The sequence below is a fragment of the Erinaceus europaeus genome, chromosome 1 (assembly GCF_950295315.1).
Source record: "Erinaceus europaeus chromosome 1, mEriEur2.1, whole genome shotgun sequence".
NCBI lineage: Eukaryota > Metazoa > Chordata > Mammalia > Eulipotyphla > Erinaceidae > Erinaceus > Erinaceus europaeus.
In genome coordinates, this window is record NC_080162.1 from 181,035,639 (window position 1) to 181,055,136 (window position 19,498).

Genomic DNA, 19,498 nt, shown 5'->3' on the forward strand with positions numbered 1-19,498 from the left:
TATCACAAGTAAATAAAAATACTGTATTCCTTTAAACAAATATACTGACAAGAGCTTTATAACTCAAAGCAAGAGAGGTGAAGATAGTTTAAGAAGAGGTTGCAATGTTGCAACAAGAAGTCTGTACAACTCCTCCAGGCAGTAGCTGTGAAGGAAGTACCAGTGTTTCAGAAACTTTGTTCCATGTGTTCTTGACACTTTGCATCCCAGGCCTCATTATTTACAAAGTTATGCATTTTTCAAGTTCAAAGCACCTTGCTCCTCATAATTATGAATGCATGCAATGACATTTTATCCTTTCATGTGCAAATTCTAAAATTCATTGTAACAGAAAAGTTAACAGTTGAAAATCTGTCTACAATTTGAAATGAAAGGATCAAAAATGTCAGACATTGCAGAATACTGGTTCCTAACAGAGCTCTCTTTATTTGTTCACTGTTCTTCAGCCATTTTTGTTTGTTACAAAATGCAGTCTTGACTCTTTATTTAAACAGTATTTAGACTAAACTGCTCATGCCATGCAAAAATAACATTTTATGCACTTTATTTTGAGGGGAGGGGTGGACTTCCTGTTATTTATTTTTTTTTAAGTTCACAGGCATCATTAACCACATTTTTAAGAAACAAGTTTTTTTGCTTGTTTGTTTGTTTATTGCTTTAGTATCTAGTCACATGCTGGTTTCTCGTGTAGGACAATAACCTGTGTCTCCTGGGCTGGAATGAATTTCTGGGGCAAATAAATGGTTTTCCATCTTGCACCCTTCTTGACTATCGTCCTTTTTCACTTCAGCCACAGCATGGTAAATGTCTTGCCTACAGTTGTGACTGGTGTCCTGGGGGGAGGAGGGGCCCACACAGGTCTCTTCTCTTAAAGGGTCTCTTTCGTCACTAGGTTGATTTGCAAAGCAGTTTGGGCTGGAGTCTGCCTGCTTCTCCTGACTTGTCCCTTGAAGCTCTAAGAAGTCATCCTCTTCACCAGTGTCTATTTCAGTGAAGCTCCTCCTCTCTCTCAAAGAGAAAGGGAACAGTTTCTGCTTGGGAAACCGAGGGGTCAGTCCCTTGGAAGGTCCCTGACAATGAGCTGAACCCTCAGTGCCCAACCTGGGCCTGTCTCCCTGGGCGGGCTTTTCTTCTAAGAGGATGGTGCTGATGAGCTGTGGGGTGGTAAGTGAAAAGTCAGTTGTGGTGACTGGCAGTGGTCTGGCTGTGCTGGGTGGGGTCTGGGGTGCACTGCCTCTGTTTTCCTTAAAGTTCACTTTGAGTGATCTGGACTTGAGTGGGTTACTGCCTTTCAGTGAGCTCTTTGGGCTTTCAGAGGCACTATCAGCCTGCACTGGGCCCTGTGCTCCGCTCTGGGCACCACTGGCATTGCGGTTCACTGTTACGTCTATTGGGGCATAGTCCAGGGTGGCATCCCTGGCTACTGGCCCTTTCTCTCTGGCTCGTGTCAGAAATGGGGGGGCCCTGGTTCGTTGGTGCTCTTCTATCCCTGGGAGGTCAGGAGGGAACTTCATCTGTAGGTGAGAAGCTGAGGGTGGTGGTAGGGGAGATCGATCAGTCTCTGTGAAGTCAGTGGCACAGCTGGTGAAGCTGTCGATGCTAGAGGTGCTTTTCATGTCCACAATGACCTCAGTCTGCACTACGGCCAGCTGTTCCTGTGGGCAGACCACCTCTTCCATTTCTATCTCTTCTTCATAGGCAGATGGCCTCTCGGACTGTTCTTGGCAGTCCAGATTGGGGTGAGCATGAGGCTGTGCTTTAGTGATTTCATTGTACAACATCTCCAGTTTCTGGGCGCTCAGATGCTGTGGGCTGGAGGAAGAAGTGTTGTTCAGCTGCTCGTGGGAGTCTTTTTGGCTAACCTCCTGGTACTTATTCTCAAAAGACTTGTTGGAGCTTGTTTCTGACAGTGCCTTCCTGGCCCACTTCCACCGGCTTGGAGAGAGGTGATTATCATCTGTGGAGTCCTTGGTGTTGGCTGATTCTCCTCCCTTCTCCACAGCCACATCTATTAGTTCTATACTTCGGGCAAAGGCATCTTTTAAGTTCATAGAAACAATGCTTCCATTCCTTTTGGCCCGCTCAAGGGCCTCTCTCCTTTTAATTGCTTTCTCCTGGCGTTTCTGCTCCTTGTAAAACTCAGAGAAATTATTGACAATGATCGGGATGGGAAGGGCAATCACCAGAACCCCAGCAATGCAGCAGAGGCCTCCGACGATTTTCCCTAGTAATGTTTTTGGGTAAATGTCACCATAGCCTACAGTGGTCATGGTGATGGTGGCCCACCAAAACGATGCTGGGATGCTAGTGAACTTGGTAGCATCTTCATCCTTCTCAGCAAAAAATACCAGGCTGGAAAATATCATTATCCCCATGGCCAAAAATAGTATCAGCAAGCCCAATTCATTGTAACTTCGCCTAAGGGTGAAACCCAGAGACTGCAGGCCTGTGGAATGTCTGGCAAGTTTCAGGATTCTCAGGATGCGCATGATTCGGAAGATCTGGACCACACGCCTCACATTTTGGAACTGTAGTACGCTCTTGTTGGACTCTGTGAGGAAAATGGTGACGTAGTAGGGCAGGATGGCCAGCAAATCAATGACATTTAGCGGGCCTTTAAAGAACTTCCACTTGTTTGGTGAGGATAGGAAGCGTAAAAGGTACTCCATAGTAAACCATGCAATGCACACCGCCTCCACGTGCGCTAACTGCCGGTTGTCATTGAGCGTCCCAAATTCATCCATTTCCTGCAGCTCAGGGAGAGTGTTGAGAGACAGAGCGATGGTGGAGAGTACAATAAACAGGATGGATACAATGGCCAAGATCTGGAAAAGAGAAACAAAGAAGAAAGTCCAAGTCAGCAAATCTTCTTAGTTTCTTAGGCAGCAGACAGACTGACTAGAAATTCCTTAAGTGGTATGAACTGCCCAAAGGTATTCTAAAAAGGAACCTTTACAATCTAAACTTCTTTAACAAATACATGAAATTTTTATTAGTTCGTTTCACTTATAAGTTTAATGTAGTTTATATTACAGAGCCTATACTATCTGAAAAATATTTATGCCCCCCATATCTTCACTCATTCTTAAGCATTTTTTTGGCTCATTTCTGTGAGTAAGCACCATTTGGAATAGGGTAATGCAGTTATCATCTTTCCTCTTCTAGCTATTTGTAATTTTCCCTTTCTTTATCACTCATAAATAAAACCATGAATGCATATTAAGTGAAGAAATACAAATCACTTGGTAGAACACAGATTATTATAGTATAAGTGATGCTTATGTGGTAAGCACTCATGGCAGAACCAAACCAGAGTAGCCGCCATCTTAGATGTGTGGACTTCTGGCAAGCAAATGTGCGATAAAGGAGGATCATGATCAAACTTTATACAGTCAAGGCATGTTTCATGAAGACATGCTTGAAGACTGTCTGTGATGGTCTCAGTGCAAGGAAGATGTTTAGGAGAAGAAAAAAAACATGATGTGGAAGGGAAGAGGAAGAAGATTCAGTGATTTGATTTTAGTCAGACAGTCTGAGCTACTTATATTATTAAAGGACTGAAATGAACAGAACTTCAGTCTGAAAATACAAAGCTAAAGAATAAGTATATAAAACCTGAAAAGCCTTGCAAGATAAAGACAGCTTAAGTAGGGATTTTCTTACTGCAGCTAGTGTTCTACATTGCTAAGGCAAACTGTACAGATTAAAATTCTAGGACAATGAAAGGAGCACTTCTTTTAGCAAAGATTGTACATGTGGGTCATAGGATTGTTGGTGAAGTAGGGAACCTCTCTTACCTACATTAGGTCTGACAGCTCCACCAGAACTTTAACAATGACCTTGAGTGGGTCCATTGGCTTCAATTACTAAGTGTAGTTCTAAGAAAAATTTCCTGTTTGACTAGAGACTTAGTATTTAGTAAACATTTTAAAAGATAATGATTAACTGTCTAGAAGTCACACAACTCAGCAGACAGATTGTGAAAAAATTACTTTATCTCTAGCTGGCCTCAGAACTTCTAAATTCACTTGCTCTTTCTTTTCTGATTTTCCTCTTTAAGTTTCTCTACTCTTGGGTTATTCTTTATCTTTTATGGAAGAGAAAGGTTTTTTTTTTTTTTCTGTTCTTCTAGTCTCATTTGTCCTCTTAAATGGATCAAGTAAAACCACACTATTTTAGAATTTGTTAAATTATTAGATAAAAAAAATAAGGTTCCTGCAACACAGGAGATGATAGTGTACAGAGTGATGGATTTACAGGCTGGAGGTTCTATTCCCAGCATCCCATGTTCCCATGTGCTAGAATGATGTTCTAGTTTTCTCTCTCTCTCAGTAACAAACAAATCTTACAAATTATATATGGTTTCTTAACATAAAGAACATAATTTAATTATTAATTTCTATATTTTCTTAAATAAAGTCAAGTGCTTTTTATTTAAATATACTTATTTCCCATTAAAAACACAGGTCAATTAATTCAAAGAGAGAATTAATTCAAAACTCTAGCTTCAGTGAATGGCAGAGTAACACTTATAATAATCTGTCACTAACCCTTAGGAAGCACTAGCTAGATACTATGCACTCTTATAATATGGAACTAGATTCTATAAATTTTCTAGGAGGTGATAAAGTATTATATGCCTTGTGGCATTTTAAATACTGGTGTTACCAATATCGTTCTAGCATGGATAGTACTTAGTCTAGATTTTCATTATCTGCTTATCTGTTCATTTGCTCATTTGCAATTTATATTATTGATGTTAATCACCTCAGAGATCAAGGAGAAAAGCAGAAATGCAAATGGAGTAATTTTCCACCCTTTCGGACAAAGAAAAAAAGAGGTGAGTCTTTAGTTTTTGTGGGTTTCATAATCAACTAAATCATGGGTCATATTTACTGTGGTAGCTATTTTTGGGAACTAATGAAATAATGTATAGTTTTAATGCATTCCGTAGTCTAGTTGAGCACAACATGAAAATATGGCTGCTTTAAAAATTATTTATCACACAAAATATATGATTGGGAGTACATTCTTGAAGAATAAATACCATTAAAGAAAGAAGGAACAAAACAAACACTCTAGTCCTCATCAAATGCACATTCATATTGAAGAAAGCATATTAAAGATATTAAAATACATTATTTTTTGTTTCCAGTTCAAATTCAATTTGAAATAAAGAGAAAAAAACTACTCTCAATGTAGAGGCACAGCTCATTCTAAATATCTAGTTAAACTTGGAGCTCTACCAGGAAGGCAACACTTTAGGCAAATTAGTCAATATATACCGAAGATGATGAGTGGTGCAATAAACTAAATGCAAGCTTATTGTAGAATTAAACACACACACACACACACACACACGTATAATAAGTGTAAAATTGTCCCTGAGACTACAGAAAACACTTTTAGACATGAATATTTCCTTTAGAACAGCAAACCCTGTGGCATAGGTACTGCTTCTGCTTATCCTAACTAAATATGTGTGAGTTAGGTTTTTAATTCTGTCACCTGGCTATTTCTCTCAGCTCTAGCAAATAGGCTTATTTTATATATGAAAAGTGAATCAGAAACTCTCCACAGTTATCTGTGTGATAATGGTCAACCCTCTTGAAGATTTGGATTAGATTATCTCCAAGGTTTCTTTCATTTCTGTTATTTGGTGCCTCTCTTTCTAAACAGAAACATTTTGCTGATTCCAGTCATGTCTGCACATCAAACCAAGGACAAGTCATAACTGATCTTTCATTTTGCTTGAATTACCAAAATAAAATTTTGTTGCTTAAGAATAAAGTATTCAGATGGGAAAGATCTGAAACATACCACAGCACTATATGTTCTATACATTTAGTCACTAGAGATAATCTTTCTGGGGTAGATATCATTTTTTTTTATCCCTGAACTGACTGTCTAATGATTTCAATTCTCACACAAGATACTGACAGGAACACATGATGTTTAGAATAGAGCTCCTAGCCCTTACATTAATAGATAAATTCTGGCTGCATTGATTTTGTTTGTGAGAGGAAGGAAAATGATCAGAGGCTTGACTCAATTTACAAATCTGTCTATATTATATCCTGTGAAGGTAATGGGTGTTTAGTGGTAGAAAGTATACAGGCACAAGAAACCAAAAGCTATGCCTCTAGCAGGACTGAGTAGACAAATTCCATCTTTGAGCCTCAGTTCCTGGTCTGCAAAATACGATGTCTCATATTTGCCTCACTTGCCACACAAACTAAGGTGGCTGGGTGGTGGTACACCCGGTAAAGTGCAAATGTTACCATGAAGAAAGACCTAGAAGCAATCCTCTTCTGCTCTCCGCCCCCACTACCCCTCCCCCACACACACCTGGTTTCCACTGCAACAGGGGGAGGGGGGAGCTTCACAGTTGGTGGAGCAGTGCTACACATGTCTCTTCTCTTTCTGCCTCTCAACTTCTATTAAAACATGACTACCAGGTACTATGTAAGTACTGAGCCCAAGAGATAACCCTAGTGGGGAAAAAAAGGATACAATTCTTACATGAAAACAACTAAAACTAAAAAAACAAACAAACAAACAAACAAAAAAAACACTTCAAACTGGACCATTCACATGAGGCATTCTGTAAAATGTAAAGTGGGATAAGTGTAAGAAATGCTGAGTTTAGGAGGCTGGGCTGGGCACTGGCATACCCAGTTAGGCATATCTATGACCAGGCACAAGAACCCTGGTCTGAGTCCTCTTCTCCACCTGTAGGAGAGACAGACACTTCACCAGTGCTGAAGCAGGTCTGCAGGTGTCTATCTTTCCCTATCTATCTCCCCTCCCTTTCAATCTCTTTCTGTCCTGTCAAAAGAGAAAGAAAAAAAATTGAAATGGTGGATTATTCTGGAAAAACATGTTGGTCACCATGGGGAGGGACCAAAAACATTCAAACTGTTTACCCTACCATTTAAATTCAAGTCTAGAGCTATTATATTTTGTCTTTCTTTCTTTCTTTCTTTCTTTTCTTTCTTTCTTTCTTTCTTTCTTTCTTTCTTTCCTTCTATCTTTTTTTCTTTCTACTAGCGAGGGTAGAGGAGAGAGGGGACAGGCTTTGTTGCTTTTCATTTTAAATTATTTCTGTGGCACCAAATATAATTGAAGGGGTAATCTGGTCTCATTCTTTCACTGTCATTAAATAAACTCACAGATTTTTTTTTTAATGATTGCTTTGATAAGTCAGAGGTAGCTCACCAGGTAGGCTGCATGCCTTGCTTTATGCACAGCTTAGGTTCCAGCCCCTGCACTACATGGGAGTTTCCCATCATTGGGGGCCTCCACTCAGGAGGCTCCAGCTCTGCAGTAAACAGGCAATTTTGTTCAAAACAAAGGCCTGGAATATTTTGTTCAACAGATAAAAGGTAGACTTAAAGGAACAAACTCAAGGAGAGAGGAAGTTGTTGATAGAATTTGGTCTGTGAGAAAGCAGGCACTCCAGAGCACAGAGACTGCTGTTCCGTGGCCACCTGGGGGAGAAGGGTGCCCAGCAGTAGGAATCCTGAGAGATTGGGAAGTCACAGTGGAAGCCACTGCCGTCTGCTCTCTGGATCTGTGGGCCAGTGTCTCATAGGGTTGGTGTGACGCTGACCATTTCAGCTCTTGAATGATGCCAGTAGTATTTCCTCACAGCATTTTGAAGATGGGATCCCACTGGTTACTGCTGGTGAGATGCTTGTGTTTCTCCTCTTTGCTAGCTCATCTGAGGCCAGTCAGGCGGGGGTTGGTTCCCACACCTCCTGTTTTGGCAGCTATGTGACTTTTCCACTGGAGGGCTCAGCCCTGGGCTCTGGAAGCACCAGGGCAGGATGATTCCTGGGGGCCTGTGGGCACCTGGTTTCTGGGCTAATTTCTCACATTCAAGCCCTATGATGGTGCGTTAGAATTTCAAACCCCTTTGCATCTCCTCCTCTTTCCCCCTCCCCATCTGCCCCCCTTCTTCCTTCTCCTCCTTTCCAGCAGGGGAAAAGCTTCATGAGAGGTAAAGTAGTGCTTCAGGTGTGTCTCTTCCTCTCTGTCTCCCTCTTTCCTTTCAATTTTTCCTCTGTCTCTATCAAAAAATAAATAAATACAAACTGGTAATCTCTTAAAATGCCATCTATTCCACTTAACCTGAGTTGAAGAAAACCCAGGGAACACAAGGAAAGGACAGTTTTAAGATTAGCACATTTGAATCATATGCAAATGACTTCTTATTTTATTTGAAAGCTGGTTACTTATTATGAGAGAGAATGAGGAGAGAAAGAGAATATTTATGAGAAAGAGGCCAGAGCGCTGATTAGCTTTGGCTAAGGTTAAGCCTGTAACCTCTGTGAGCTCCAATATGCAAGTTCTCTAACAGGCTGAGATAGCTTCAAGGTCCCATGTAAATAGTCCCTTAATTACATTAACTCAAATAGTTCCACCTGTATTTATTCTCAATCTGTTGTGGGGGAACCAGCAATTGATTCTGATTTTGAGACCCTTCTTCAAAAAGTATTATTTGTTTGCCTAGAGATAGAATTGAAAGGGAAGGGGAGGCAGAGGGAGAGAGACTGAGACACCTGCAAAACTACTTCACCACTTGTTAAGCTCAATACCCAACCTGCAGGTGGGGACTGGGAACTTGAATGTGGGTCCTTGTGCACTGCAATGTGTGTATTCAACCAAGTATGCTACCATATGACCCCTTTGACCTTTCTAAAGACTGTTCTACTTTCATGGATTTATCAGTTACTTTTATATCTTTAACTCTTATTAATCATCCTTGGCAAATAAATTGACTTCTATCTACCTTTTTTAGTCAGTTTGTAGCCCTGAGTACTTCCTAGGCATGCCATTCTTCTTTAAAAATTATTTTTAAAAGTTCATTATTTTAATGAAAGAGAGGGTGGGGCAGAGAGGGAAACTAAAGCACTACTCACCTACTCACTTCCTCTGATTTATGGTGGTGCTGGGGATTGAACTTGGGACCTTAGAGCCACAGGTATGAAAGTCTTTTTGCATAACTATTATGCTGTCTCCCTATCCCCATGTCATTCTTCTTGATCCCACCAGGTACTACTGTCCCCCACTGTCCACCCTATGCCTAAAGCTACTATTTTCTAGGAAGTCCACTGGCACTGCAGATAACAGTGACCTACTGAATTCATTTCCTGGGTTTGCCAAATATACTTATGGTACAATGGAAATTTTTGGAGGTAAATGAATTCACTTGCTCAGTGTTTGCTGTCTTGCTTGTATTAAGAGAGCTATATAGTTGCATGATTGCCAGATTTAGGAAATAAAAAAATATACAGGATGACCAGCTGTATTTGAATGGTGTTGTGTGTGTATGGGATACAACTGTACGAAAAAGTATTTGTTCTTAGGCATTCTGCATTTGCTCTGGTAACCTTACCTCCTTGCTATGTTGATGTAAGGACCAACCCTTGCTCCAGGATGGCTCAATAGGATTTTCTCCCTCTTGAAAAAGCTGACATTTGAACTGAGAGACTCAGAGATTAGGAATTGCTGGGATGTAGCCACATTGTACTAGTGTTCCAGGGGGAGAAGTGATAAACTTTCTTGGTGGGGAGTTTCAGCTTCAGCAGTGAAACTGTCTTTTAGTAAGTTGTCTGTCCTATGTCTTTACCATTTGAGTTGGCCAGCATTTAGATCAGGTCTGGCTACATCTATAAAACTATATAATGTCTTAAGAAAACCATTTGGGATTTTCATAACAGACAGTTTCACTTCTCAAGCAAGACTTTAGAACTACAAAAGTTTGGGTTGCTAGAGGCACTCCTGTGGAGTAGCAGCAGCTACATTTTGCTATCCCTGATCAAATAGGAAAATCAACGAGAATCACCTGAAGGTTCAACAATTTATGGTTGGTGTCTCTTCAAGAACTCACCAAGTCACAGGTGACCACAAACACATGTGGCTCATGGACAAAACAAGGCTGAGGGAACGATTCCTGAGACTAAAAGACTGTACTCAGGAGCTGCCAGTCCAGGTGTTTGCTAGCTGAGAACACACCACTTCTGGGTCTGAGTTTTAGCAACAACAACAACAACAACAACAACAACAACAACAACAAAACTTTTTTAAAAAGGAAAAAAAAATCACCTAAAACTCACCAATTTACAACAGTGGGTCCTCAAGTCTCCATTGCTGTTGCCCCTCAGGGGCTGGAACAGCAGCAGAAAAAAGCCTATGTTGATATGAAGGGCATAGAACTGGCTGGGTGAGTCAGGTTAAAATCTACCCTCCTGGTGATCCAGATGTGGGGCTGTGGAGTAGGAGCCGTTTTGCATTACTCTCCTGAAGAACTGTGAACAATCACTTGAGGACTCAACAGAGTACAACTGGGGTTTCTTTGGGGACTCATTAGGTCACACAACACTGCTCAGCTCTGGCTGGAAGTGGAATGGGGGGATTGGGCCTGGGACTTTGGACCCACAGGCTTGAGAGTCTCTTTGCATAGCCACTGTGCTACCTGTCCTCTGCCCTACTTTATCTGTTGGTCATGAGTGAGTGAGTAAGCTAAAAGAAAAAAATCTACTTAAAAATGTCTTCTGATTGGCTCAGGCTCACAGAGCCCACAGGGAAGATAAATCACTGCCAACATAGCAAGGGTTTAACAGCCACTGTGCTTCACCTCAGGGATTGAGATAAAACAAAAGCAACTGTTAAGATTAGCAACTGTGAACGCTTAAGTACCTTACTTAGACAGAAGTCAATCTAGGAAAGTGTGATGAATGGATTGAAAAGTATACTGTAGAAGCTGTACTAAGCATAAGAAGGTACTATTCTCCTGCTCCAAACACCCACTTCTCTCTTCAATTTGAACACAAGAGACCCTACCTCCTATCTTCCAAAACCAGCAGTGTCAATATTAGACTAATAGCTCCACCCATTCCTGAAACACACTAAAGGCCAAAGGCAACCAGCTTCAGGGATCCAGAAACCAAATGACCAGAAACCACCCCACACCATATATAAACAGCAACACCCAGGAAATTTGTGTAAATTTCTTAAGACATCAAATATAATGGTCAAACAAAAAAGAAACAATGGAGAAATGAACAATGACAAAAGCCCAGAAAAAATCCCAAACAGCTAGAAGCAAATAAGAATGAGGACCACATCCAAACACTAATTGATGCAATAATCACAGGAGTGAGGAGAGCTTTTGAAGGTAATATCATCAGAAATGGGGAAACAACAAATGAGACTCTGAAAGCAGACACTATCTTGAAGTAATTAGAGAATTAAAAGCTAAAATAGCTGATTTAAGAGCACAACTAGCTAGTACAGCTAATACAATATCTGAACAGGGTAACAAAATAGTTGAGCTAAAGAAAACAGTGGAGGGGAGCACAAACAAATAACTGAGGCAGAAAACAGCAAGATTGAGGATGGATTACAGAAAACTAAAGAAAGAAGTAAGACAACTAAAAAAGAGATTAAGAGATACTGAAAATAACAAGAGACATATTGGATGACCACAAAAGAAGCAACATACGCATTATTGGCTTGCCAGAAGAAGAAAGAGAAGAAGAAAAAAAAGCATTCTACAGGAGATAATAGCTGAGAACTCTAAACAACATAAAGGACATAAAGATTCAAGAAGTCCAGAGAGTTCCAAACAGAAGATTTTAGAACTACAGAAGGTAATGATTATTTATTTCCTGTAGAATTTCATAAGGTGCCTCACACAGAGATCGTATACAAATCTATTCCAAATATATGAACAACAAAAGGAGAAAGTAGAGGTGCACAGAACTGGAGAGAATGAAAGAAATAAAATAATTTCTAGTCATTTTCTGTTTCTTCTACATGGCCCAAAGATAGCCTAAAAGCTCTAATCAACAATATAAACTTCAAAAAGAAATTGTGCATTGCAAATAAACTGTTTTGCCACAACAGAACAGTTTTTCCAAGTACAGGACTAATCTTTCCTAGGTTTAAGTTCTAAATTTTGTATTGAGTGCTTCTTTTTACCCATTATACTGAGAAGATTGACTTTGCTTTTTAACCTTATTCTTTGAGAAGCCTGCTTTTGATTATTAACTTTGAGCTCTCACCTTCAAAGAAGTATACACTTTAAGTGCTGTATCCCTTCTACAACACATTTTTTTTTCCTGAGTGTGATTTAGAGTCTACAGTTTATCTAAGCAGTTAATAAAGGGATAGTTCTGTCTATAGATTTTTGTAGTCTTAGGTTTGATCAATACAATTTTAAGGCACTGAGATTTAACAATATCGCTATATACTAAAATATGTAATGTACACAAATAAATATTTAAAGGCATATATTGCTTTCCCATATTGTTAAAAATAAAGTATCACAGAAAAACAATGAAAAACTTTAAAGAGTATAAAGTTCAGAATGCTATATATTCTGTATTTTTTATTTTTCTTGTTATGAATATTTTTATTAACTTTATTTATTGGATAGAGACAGCCAGAAATTGAGAGAAAGGGGAATATAGAGAGGGTGAAAGACAGAGAGACATCATTAGTACTGCTTCACCACTTGTGAAGCTTTTCCCCTGCAGGTAGGTACCAGGGGCTTGAACCCAGGTTCTTGTGCATTGTAACATATGTGCTCAACCAGGTGCACTACCACCCAGCCCCCACATATTCTGTTTAATGAGTGCTTATTTACAAGTATAATTTGTCAAATTCTGTAAAAGTATCTTAGATATGTACAGACCTAGGAAAAATAAGGAAATCAAAGGAAGCCACTTTTCCTTTTAAGTAATCTTCCAGTTAACTGAATAGATAATTCATGAAACCTTGTTGGACACTTAAAGTGTTTTGAATATGAGTATAATCATAACTCAGTCTAGTTTCTATAACATTTTTACTTCTCCTGTTGGGGAAATATTTGTTTCAAGGACCATTCTAATGATAAATCTTCTTGTTGAGATAAGAGGTCCAGATGTGGGGAGAAAGAAGGGGAATGGAGGATAAAGTCAGTGCAGGGCAATAGGAGTGGGTAGGGAAAAGGCATTGACATCCCAAAGGTTCTGGATTTCTCAGAAAGCCTCCAGATAATTCTGCAGGGCCTGGTGATTTCAGAGTTGTTGCATTTAGGTTATAGGGTCTGCACTGGTCAACTCCAGTGGGTGCCAATGAAGTGATTGGAATATGGATGCTGTATCCACTGACAGTGAAGTGAACAATTTTTACAATCTCATGACAGTATCATTTTCATGGAACTCAACATGGTGTGATTGGATGCAGGTAGATTTGCTGGGGTGATTCAGAGTGGAGTTCTTCTGGGAATTTAGACCCCAAACAAGTTCTAAAGGACTTTGATATACTAATATAATGCTTTGTCAGCTTCTTTCTGAAGAGTAGTTTTCTTCAAAATGTCCCCAGACCAGTGGAGCTGAGATTGTGTCACAGTTTGTTAGAAAGGCAAATTTTCAGGCTCTAATCAACATAAACTGAGTCAGAAGCTTGGGGGAGAAGCATAAGCACACAGGACCCTCATCTTTTTTTCTTTTTTTTTGAAAGCTACCTTATTTTATTTTATTTTTTATGATTTAACAATGATCAACAAGACCATAGTATAAGAGGGATACAATTCCACACAATTCCCACTACCAGAGTTCCGGTATCCCATCCCCTCCATTAGATGCTTCCTGTTCTCCAGCAGCATGGACCCAGGATCATTACCGGGTACAGAAGGTAAAAAGTCTGGCTACAGTAATTGCTTCTCCACTGGACAGGGGCATTGACAGGTCAATCCATATTCCCAGCCTGTCCCTATCTTTCCCTAGTGTGTCAGGGGTCATCTGCAAGACTAACTTCTTTTTTTTTTTCTTTTTTATTTAAGAAAGGATTAACAAAACCATAGGGTAGGAGGTGTACAATTCCACACAATTCCCACCACCCAATCTCCATATCCCATCCCCTCCCTTGATAGCTTTCCCATTCTCTATCCCTCTGGGAGCATGGACCCAGAGTCATTGTGGGTTGCAGAAGGTAGAAGGTCTGGCTTCTGTAATTGCTTCCCCGCTGAACATGGGCGTTGACTGGTCGGTCCATACTCCCAGTCTGCCTCTCTCTTTCCCTAGTAGGGTGGGTCTCCGGGGAAGCGGAGCTCCAGGACACATTGGTGGGGTCTTCAGTCCAGGGAAGCCTGGCTGGCATCCTGATGACATCTGGAACCTGGTGACTGAAAAGAGAGTTAACATACAAAGCCAAACAAATCTTTAACATATCTTTCAGGTGATACTGATAGTGATGCTTAATTTTATGGGGGGTGGGTAGTGGTTTATAGTATAGCTGTTGGCACATGGATACAACTTCTCTCCTTGCCATGAGGTGTCTGCAAAACACTCTCACCTCAAGCTTAGATCCTTTTCCATAACCATGTACTAGGATCTGAAGCCCCACCTGCTCCACCTCTCCTTCCCTGTCCTCCTTTCCCAGAGTCCTTTGCACTGGTGCAATAAAGCAAACCAGTCCCAGTTTTTCTTTATATATATATATATTTATATATTTATTTATTTATTTTAAGAAAGGATTAATTAACAAAACCATAGGGTAGGAGGGGTACAATTCCACACAATTCCTGCCACCCAATCTCCATATCCCACCCCCTTCCCTGATAGCTTTCCCATTCTCTATCCCTCTGGGAGCATGGACCCAGGGTCATTGTGGGTTGCAGAAGGTAGAAGGTCTGGCTTCTGTAATTGCTTCCCCGTTGAACATGGGCGTTGACTGGTCGGTCCATACTCTCAGTCTGCCTCTCTCTTTCCCTAGTAGGATAGGTCTCTGGGGAAGCGGAGCTCCAGGACACATTGGTGGGGTCTTCAGTTCAGGGAAGCCTGGCCGGCATCCTGATGACATCTGGAACCTGGTGCCAGTCCCAGTTTTATTCTTTTTTTTTTTTTTTTCCCTTTCTGATTTTGTTTCTTAAGTTCTTCTCATGAGTGACATCATCCCATCTTTATCCTTCTCTTTCTGGCTTATCTCACTTAATATGATTTATTCAAGCTTCATCTAAGATGAGATGAAGAAGATGACTTCATCATTTTTAATAGCTGTGTGGTATAGTAGTCCCTTATATAAATATACCATAACTTTCTTAGTCACTCATCTGGTGTTGGACACCTACCTTGTTTACATGTTTATGATATTACAAATTGTGCTGCTGGGAACATAAGTATACACATAAGTCATAAAGCAGGTCCATTTCTAGTCTTCTAAGAGTTCTCCAGTCTTTTGAGGACACTGCTGAGAGGAGTGAGTTCCATTGATGGGTGTTAAACTGGTGAAGCATACACTTAGATTTAAATTTTAGAAAGGACTAACTGAAATGCATTGGACTGATTGCAACAGTGATTAAAGATAAGATGACAAGTTTCAAAGAAGAGGGAAAGTTATAAAAATATTTTATTTATTTATTTTTTTAACCAGAGCTCTGCTCAACTCTGACTGATAGTGGTGTGGGGATTGAACCTGGGACTTTGAAGCCTCAGGCATGAGAGTCTCTTTGCATAACCATTATGCTATCTATACACTACTCATAAGAATCTTTATGATTAGAAATTTCAATCTTTTTTTTTTCTTTCCCCTGAACCTGAACTCTGATATGCAGGTAGATCCAAGTTATTGTCTGGGGAGATGCTGTCATGACTGGAAAAAGGACCAGAAAGCTGGATCAGGGAAGAGAGTAGCTCCCTAATATGGGAAAGGTGTATAAATACTGTTGACTGTAAACCCCATTGATTTGAAAAACAAGCAAACAAACAAACAAAAAAACCCATATAGCCACAGACCCTTTGGAATATAACTAAAATAGGCCTACTAGCTATCTCCACAATGAAGGACCCCCCCCCCCCCAACTCTTCATCTGCACTATTCCAGCCTTTAGGTTCATGACTAGTCAACAATTTGTTTGGCTTTATATGTTAACTCTTTTCAGCTACCAGGTTCCAGATGCTAGCATGATGCAGACCAGACTTCCCTGGACAGATGACCCCACCAATGTGTTCTGGAGCTCTTATTTCCGAGAACCCCGCCCACTAGGGAAAGAGAGAGACAGGTTGGGAGTATGGATCGACCTGTCAACGCCATGTTCAGCGGGGAAGCAATTACAGAAGCCAGACCTTCCACCTTCTGCATCCCACAATGACCCTGGGTCCATTCTCCCAGAGGGCTAGAGAATGGGAAAGCTATCAGGGGAGGGGGTGGGATACAGAGTTCTGGTGGTGGGAATTGTGTGGAGTTTTACCCCTCTTATCCTATGGTTTTGTCAGTGTTTTCTTTTTATAAATAAAATTAAAAAAGAAAATCATAGAAAAATCGAGAAAAGACAGGAAAAAAAAAAAAGAAATTTCAATCTTATTTGCTACGGAGATGGAGAATTTAGACTCTAGGACTTGCTTATGTTTTTTACCCCATAGTAGTCACTAAGGCTTCACAGCTTGTTGCTGACTTTTTTCACACAGGGGAGAAAAAAGGTGCAAGCAAGAGTGTGAGAGAGAAACCATAATACTGAAAATCCTTTCAGTGCAGTTGGTGGGGACTGGGCTTGAACCTGGGTCATGTGCATTACAAGTAGATACACTATTCAAATGAGCTATTTTGCTGGTCTGTCTCTCCCATGTTTATGACCAATATTCTGAGCATGACTGAGTAGCCCTTACAAGTATTGATTAATATTTTATATGAGTACAACACTAGGAGTGATCCTTGGCTTAAATAATCATTTATCTTTGAAAATATTATCATTATTATTTTTAAAAACTTCATTTATTGGATAGAAACAGCCAGAAATTTAGAGAAACGGGGAGATAGAGAGGGAGAGAGACACACACACCTGCAGCCCTGCTTCACCACTCTCAAAGCTTTCCCCATGCAGGTGGGGACTGGGGGCTCAAACCCAGGTCCTTGTGCATTGTAACATGTGCGCTCAACCAGGTGCGCCACCATCCAGCCCCTTCTTTTTAAAAATTTTCTGACATAGTCACAGATATGAGTTGACTATTATTCCTTAAGTATATATATATATATATATATTTATCTATATACACACACACACACACACATATATATATATATATATATATACCCTTTTTTCTTATGGTCTTGCCTTCTCTTTTAATGGAAGGAATGGGGGTACAGAACTCTGGTGGTGGGGACAGTGCAGAATTATATCCTTGTTAACTCATAGTTTTGTAAATCAATATAAAATCAATAAAAAAGAAAAAAATTCTAGGTTTTAAAACAGAAGAAGATGAATATCTGTCTTAGAATTATACATCAGTTTATTGGTACATGAAAACATTATGAGATACACACTACATTATGATTTTCTTTTATAAATTTTTGCCTCAAGTGTATGTTCTGAAATCTTATAGGACAAAGGCTAGTTTAAGAGCCCATTTACACTAGCTGTTCCCTGAAAAAATGCTCATTTGTTGAATTATTTCTTGCTCCAACTTCTAACTTTTCTGTAAGGAAGCCTTCTAAATTTCTAGAATTGAAGTGCCATGAAAAGCTGGCTTTGTTCCTTGGACACCTAGTTGGCCTCATCAGCTCATCAATCACCATTAACAGAGATTGGCAAGGATTTATTTCCACCATTAGCCCCACATCCAAAGAGTGCATCCCATAAGCCTCAAAGAAAGGAAGAAGCAAAAGCTGTAATGCAATCATTTTTTTCCTTTTAATGAACCTCTGCAGTAAACCTCTTCTGAAAAGTGCTTTTTTTTTTTTTTAGGTTCAACAACATTAAGACCACATTATAGAATGTTGGAAAGCAGGAGACATGTAAGGGTCACACTGAAATGCAGTAGCTTTGTCAAGGCAAAAAGGAGCTGGAAGTCAAATCCAGTTTCAGGTGTAGAAAACTTGTAATATTCCCTTTGCCTCTACTCCAGAGGACAGCTGTGCTGCTGGCCTAGGGTCACTGATGCTTTTGCTGCAAGGAGGGCAGGTGCTGTTACAGAGGCAATTCAGCCTCACAAACAAGGGCCTTTAATTTAATCCTGTTTGGCTCATGTTGACAATGATACTTGGGGACACATGATTTAAATAGATTCCTAGACTCCTGTAGTTATTACAGATCAAGGAGATAGTTATTGGGTGGCTGTCTTGTGTGGTTATTTTCTAAATCACATGGACACATTCCACTAACTGTATACGCTCTATCTGGAGGGTTATGTATGGTCTCGTCAATCGAAATGCGATTCTCCAACCAGTAACAACACCTGGACCTTAGCAAAAATGCAGAATCTCAAGCATCATTCCAAACCTACTAAAGCAGAACTTCTTTTTCACAAGATTCTCAAGTGATTCATATGCACTTTAAATTCTGACCTCAGATATAAATGCATGCCATTAAAAATTAATCAGTCTTGGAAGTTCTTCCATAGATTTTAAGCAACGATTTCAGTTCTGAAGTAAGGGTGGACCAGGAAGAAAGACTCTACTGGGATTTTTTTTTTTTAAACACTGTTCTGATGTTCTGGGATGGGTAGGGATAGCTGGCTAGGAAAAAAAATCCATAGATGGTACTGAAATCAATTCCAGTCCCACCCTGATCTCCTCTCTCAGCCTGTGATTGATAGTCCTTGTTTTAAACACTTTGACATAATATAACTGTACTTGGTAGTAGAAAGAATAATGCTAGATTTAGAAGTAGATGACTTGACCTTATGAGGTCTGTATTATTAAATTAACTACATGACCTCAAATGTTGAGCCTCAAACTTTCATGTATAAATCAGGGAGAGTCACAACAATTTCATTCACACTCTAGATTGTAATGATGGTGAAAGTACATAGTGCATGTGAAAGTGTTTTAGAAGCTATACAATTCTTTGTAAGTTCAAATGTCCAGTATACTTAATTTCATGTGGACTATAGAGGTTGGGTCAGGATTACTAGCCAGTATATAATGTTACAGGTAGAAGAACTTTATTATTATGGCTTCCTGTTTGAAGTTAGTGCATTCCATCCTCTGAATTTTCCCTTTAGCCCAATTTCTATGGATATTGCTGACTAATTTCAACAATTTGGTAGAGAGAAATGTTTGGTCTTTTAGGAAAGTCTAGGTTGAATAATGTCAGCCCTCTTTTCCTCCTATCTCCAATTCATGTACATCTAGAACCTCAGAATGTGATCTCATTTGAAAATAGTCATTAGATGAAGCCAAATTTACTAAGGTGGGTCCAATGACTGGTGTCCTGATAAGAAGTCTGGGAGAGACAGATAGGTGTGGTGGCCATATAAACATGGAGGCTGAGGTCAGGTCAGACTGGTGTGAGTCTAAGAAATTCTAAGAATGAACAGCAACCACCAGAATCTATAAAGTGAAGAATTCTTTTTTCTGAGACTTCAGAAGGAGTTAGCAAGTAGCCCAGCTGACTCCTTAATTTCAGACAGCTAGCCTCCAGAACACAAGAGAGTAATTTTTTAAAAATTGTTTTCTAAGCTCCTCTGTGGTACTTTGTTACTGAACTCCTAAGAAAGTAATGCAGCCAGGT

At 39.9% G+C, this 19,498-nt stretch overlaps 1 protein-coding gene across 2 annotated transcripts in view; it reads right to left on the bottom strand.

Annotated features, from left to right (window-relative positions):
* Positions 1-404: 404 nt before the first annotated feature.
* KCNB2 (potassium voltage-gated channel subfamily B member 2) overlaps positions 405-19,498 on the bottom strand; it is a 515,333-nt gene continuing 496,239 nt past the window's right edge. For both annotated transcript variants that reach the window (XM_007527275.3, XM_060200272.1), the window contains exon 3: positions 405-2,825. In XM_007527275.3, coding sequence (XP_007527337.1) covers positions 669-2,825 — 2,157 coding nt within the window. In that variant the 3' untranslated portion in view covers positions 405-668. The remainder of the gene's footprint in view (positions 2,826-19,498) is intronic.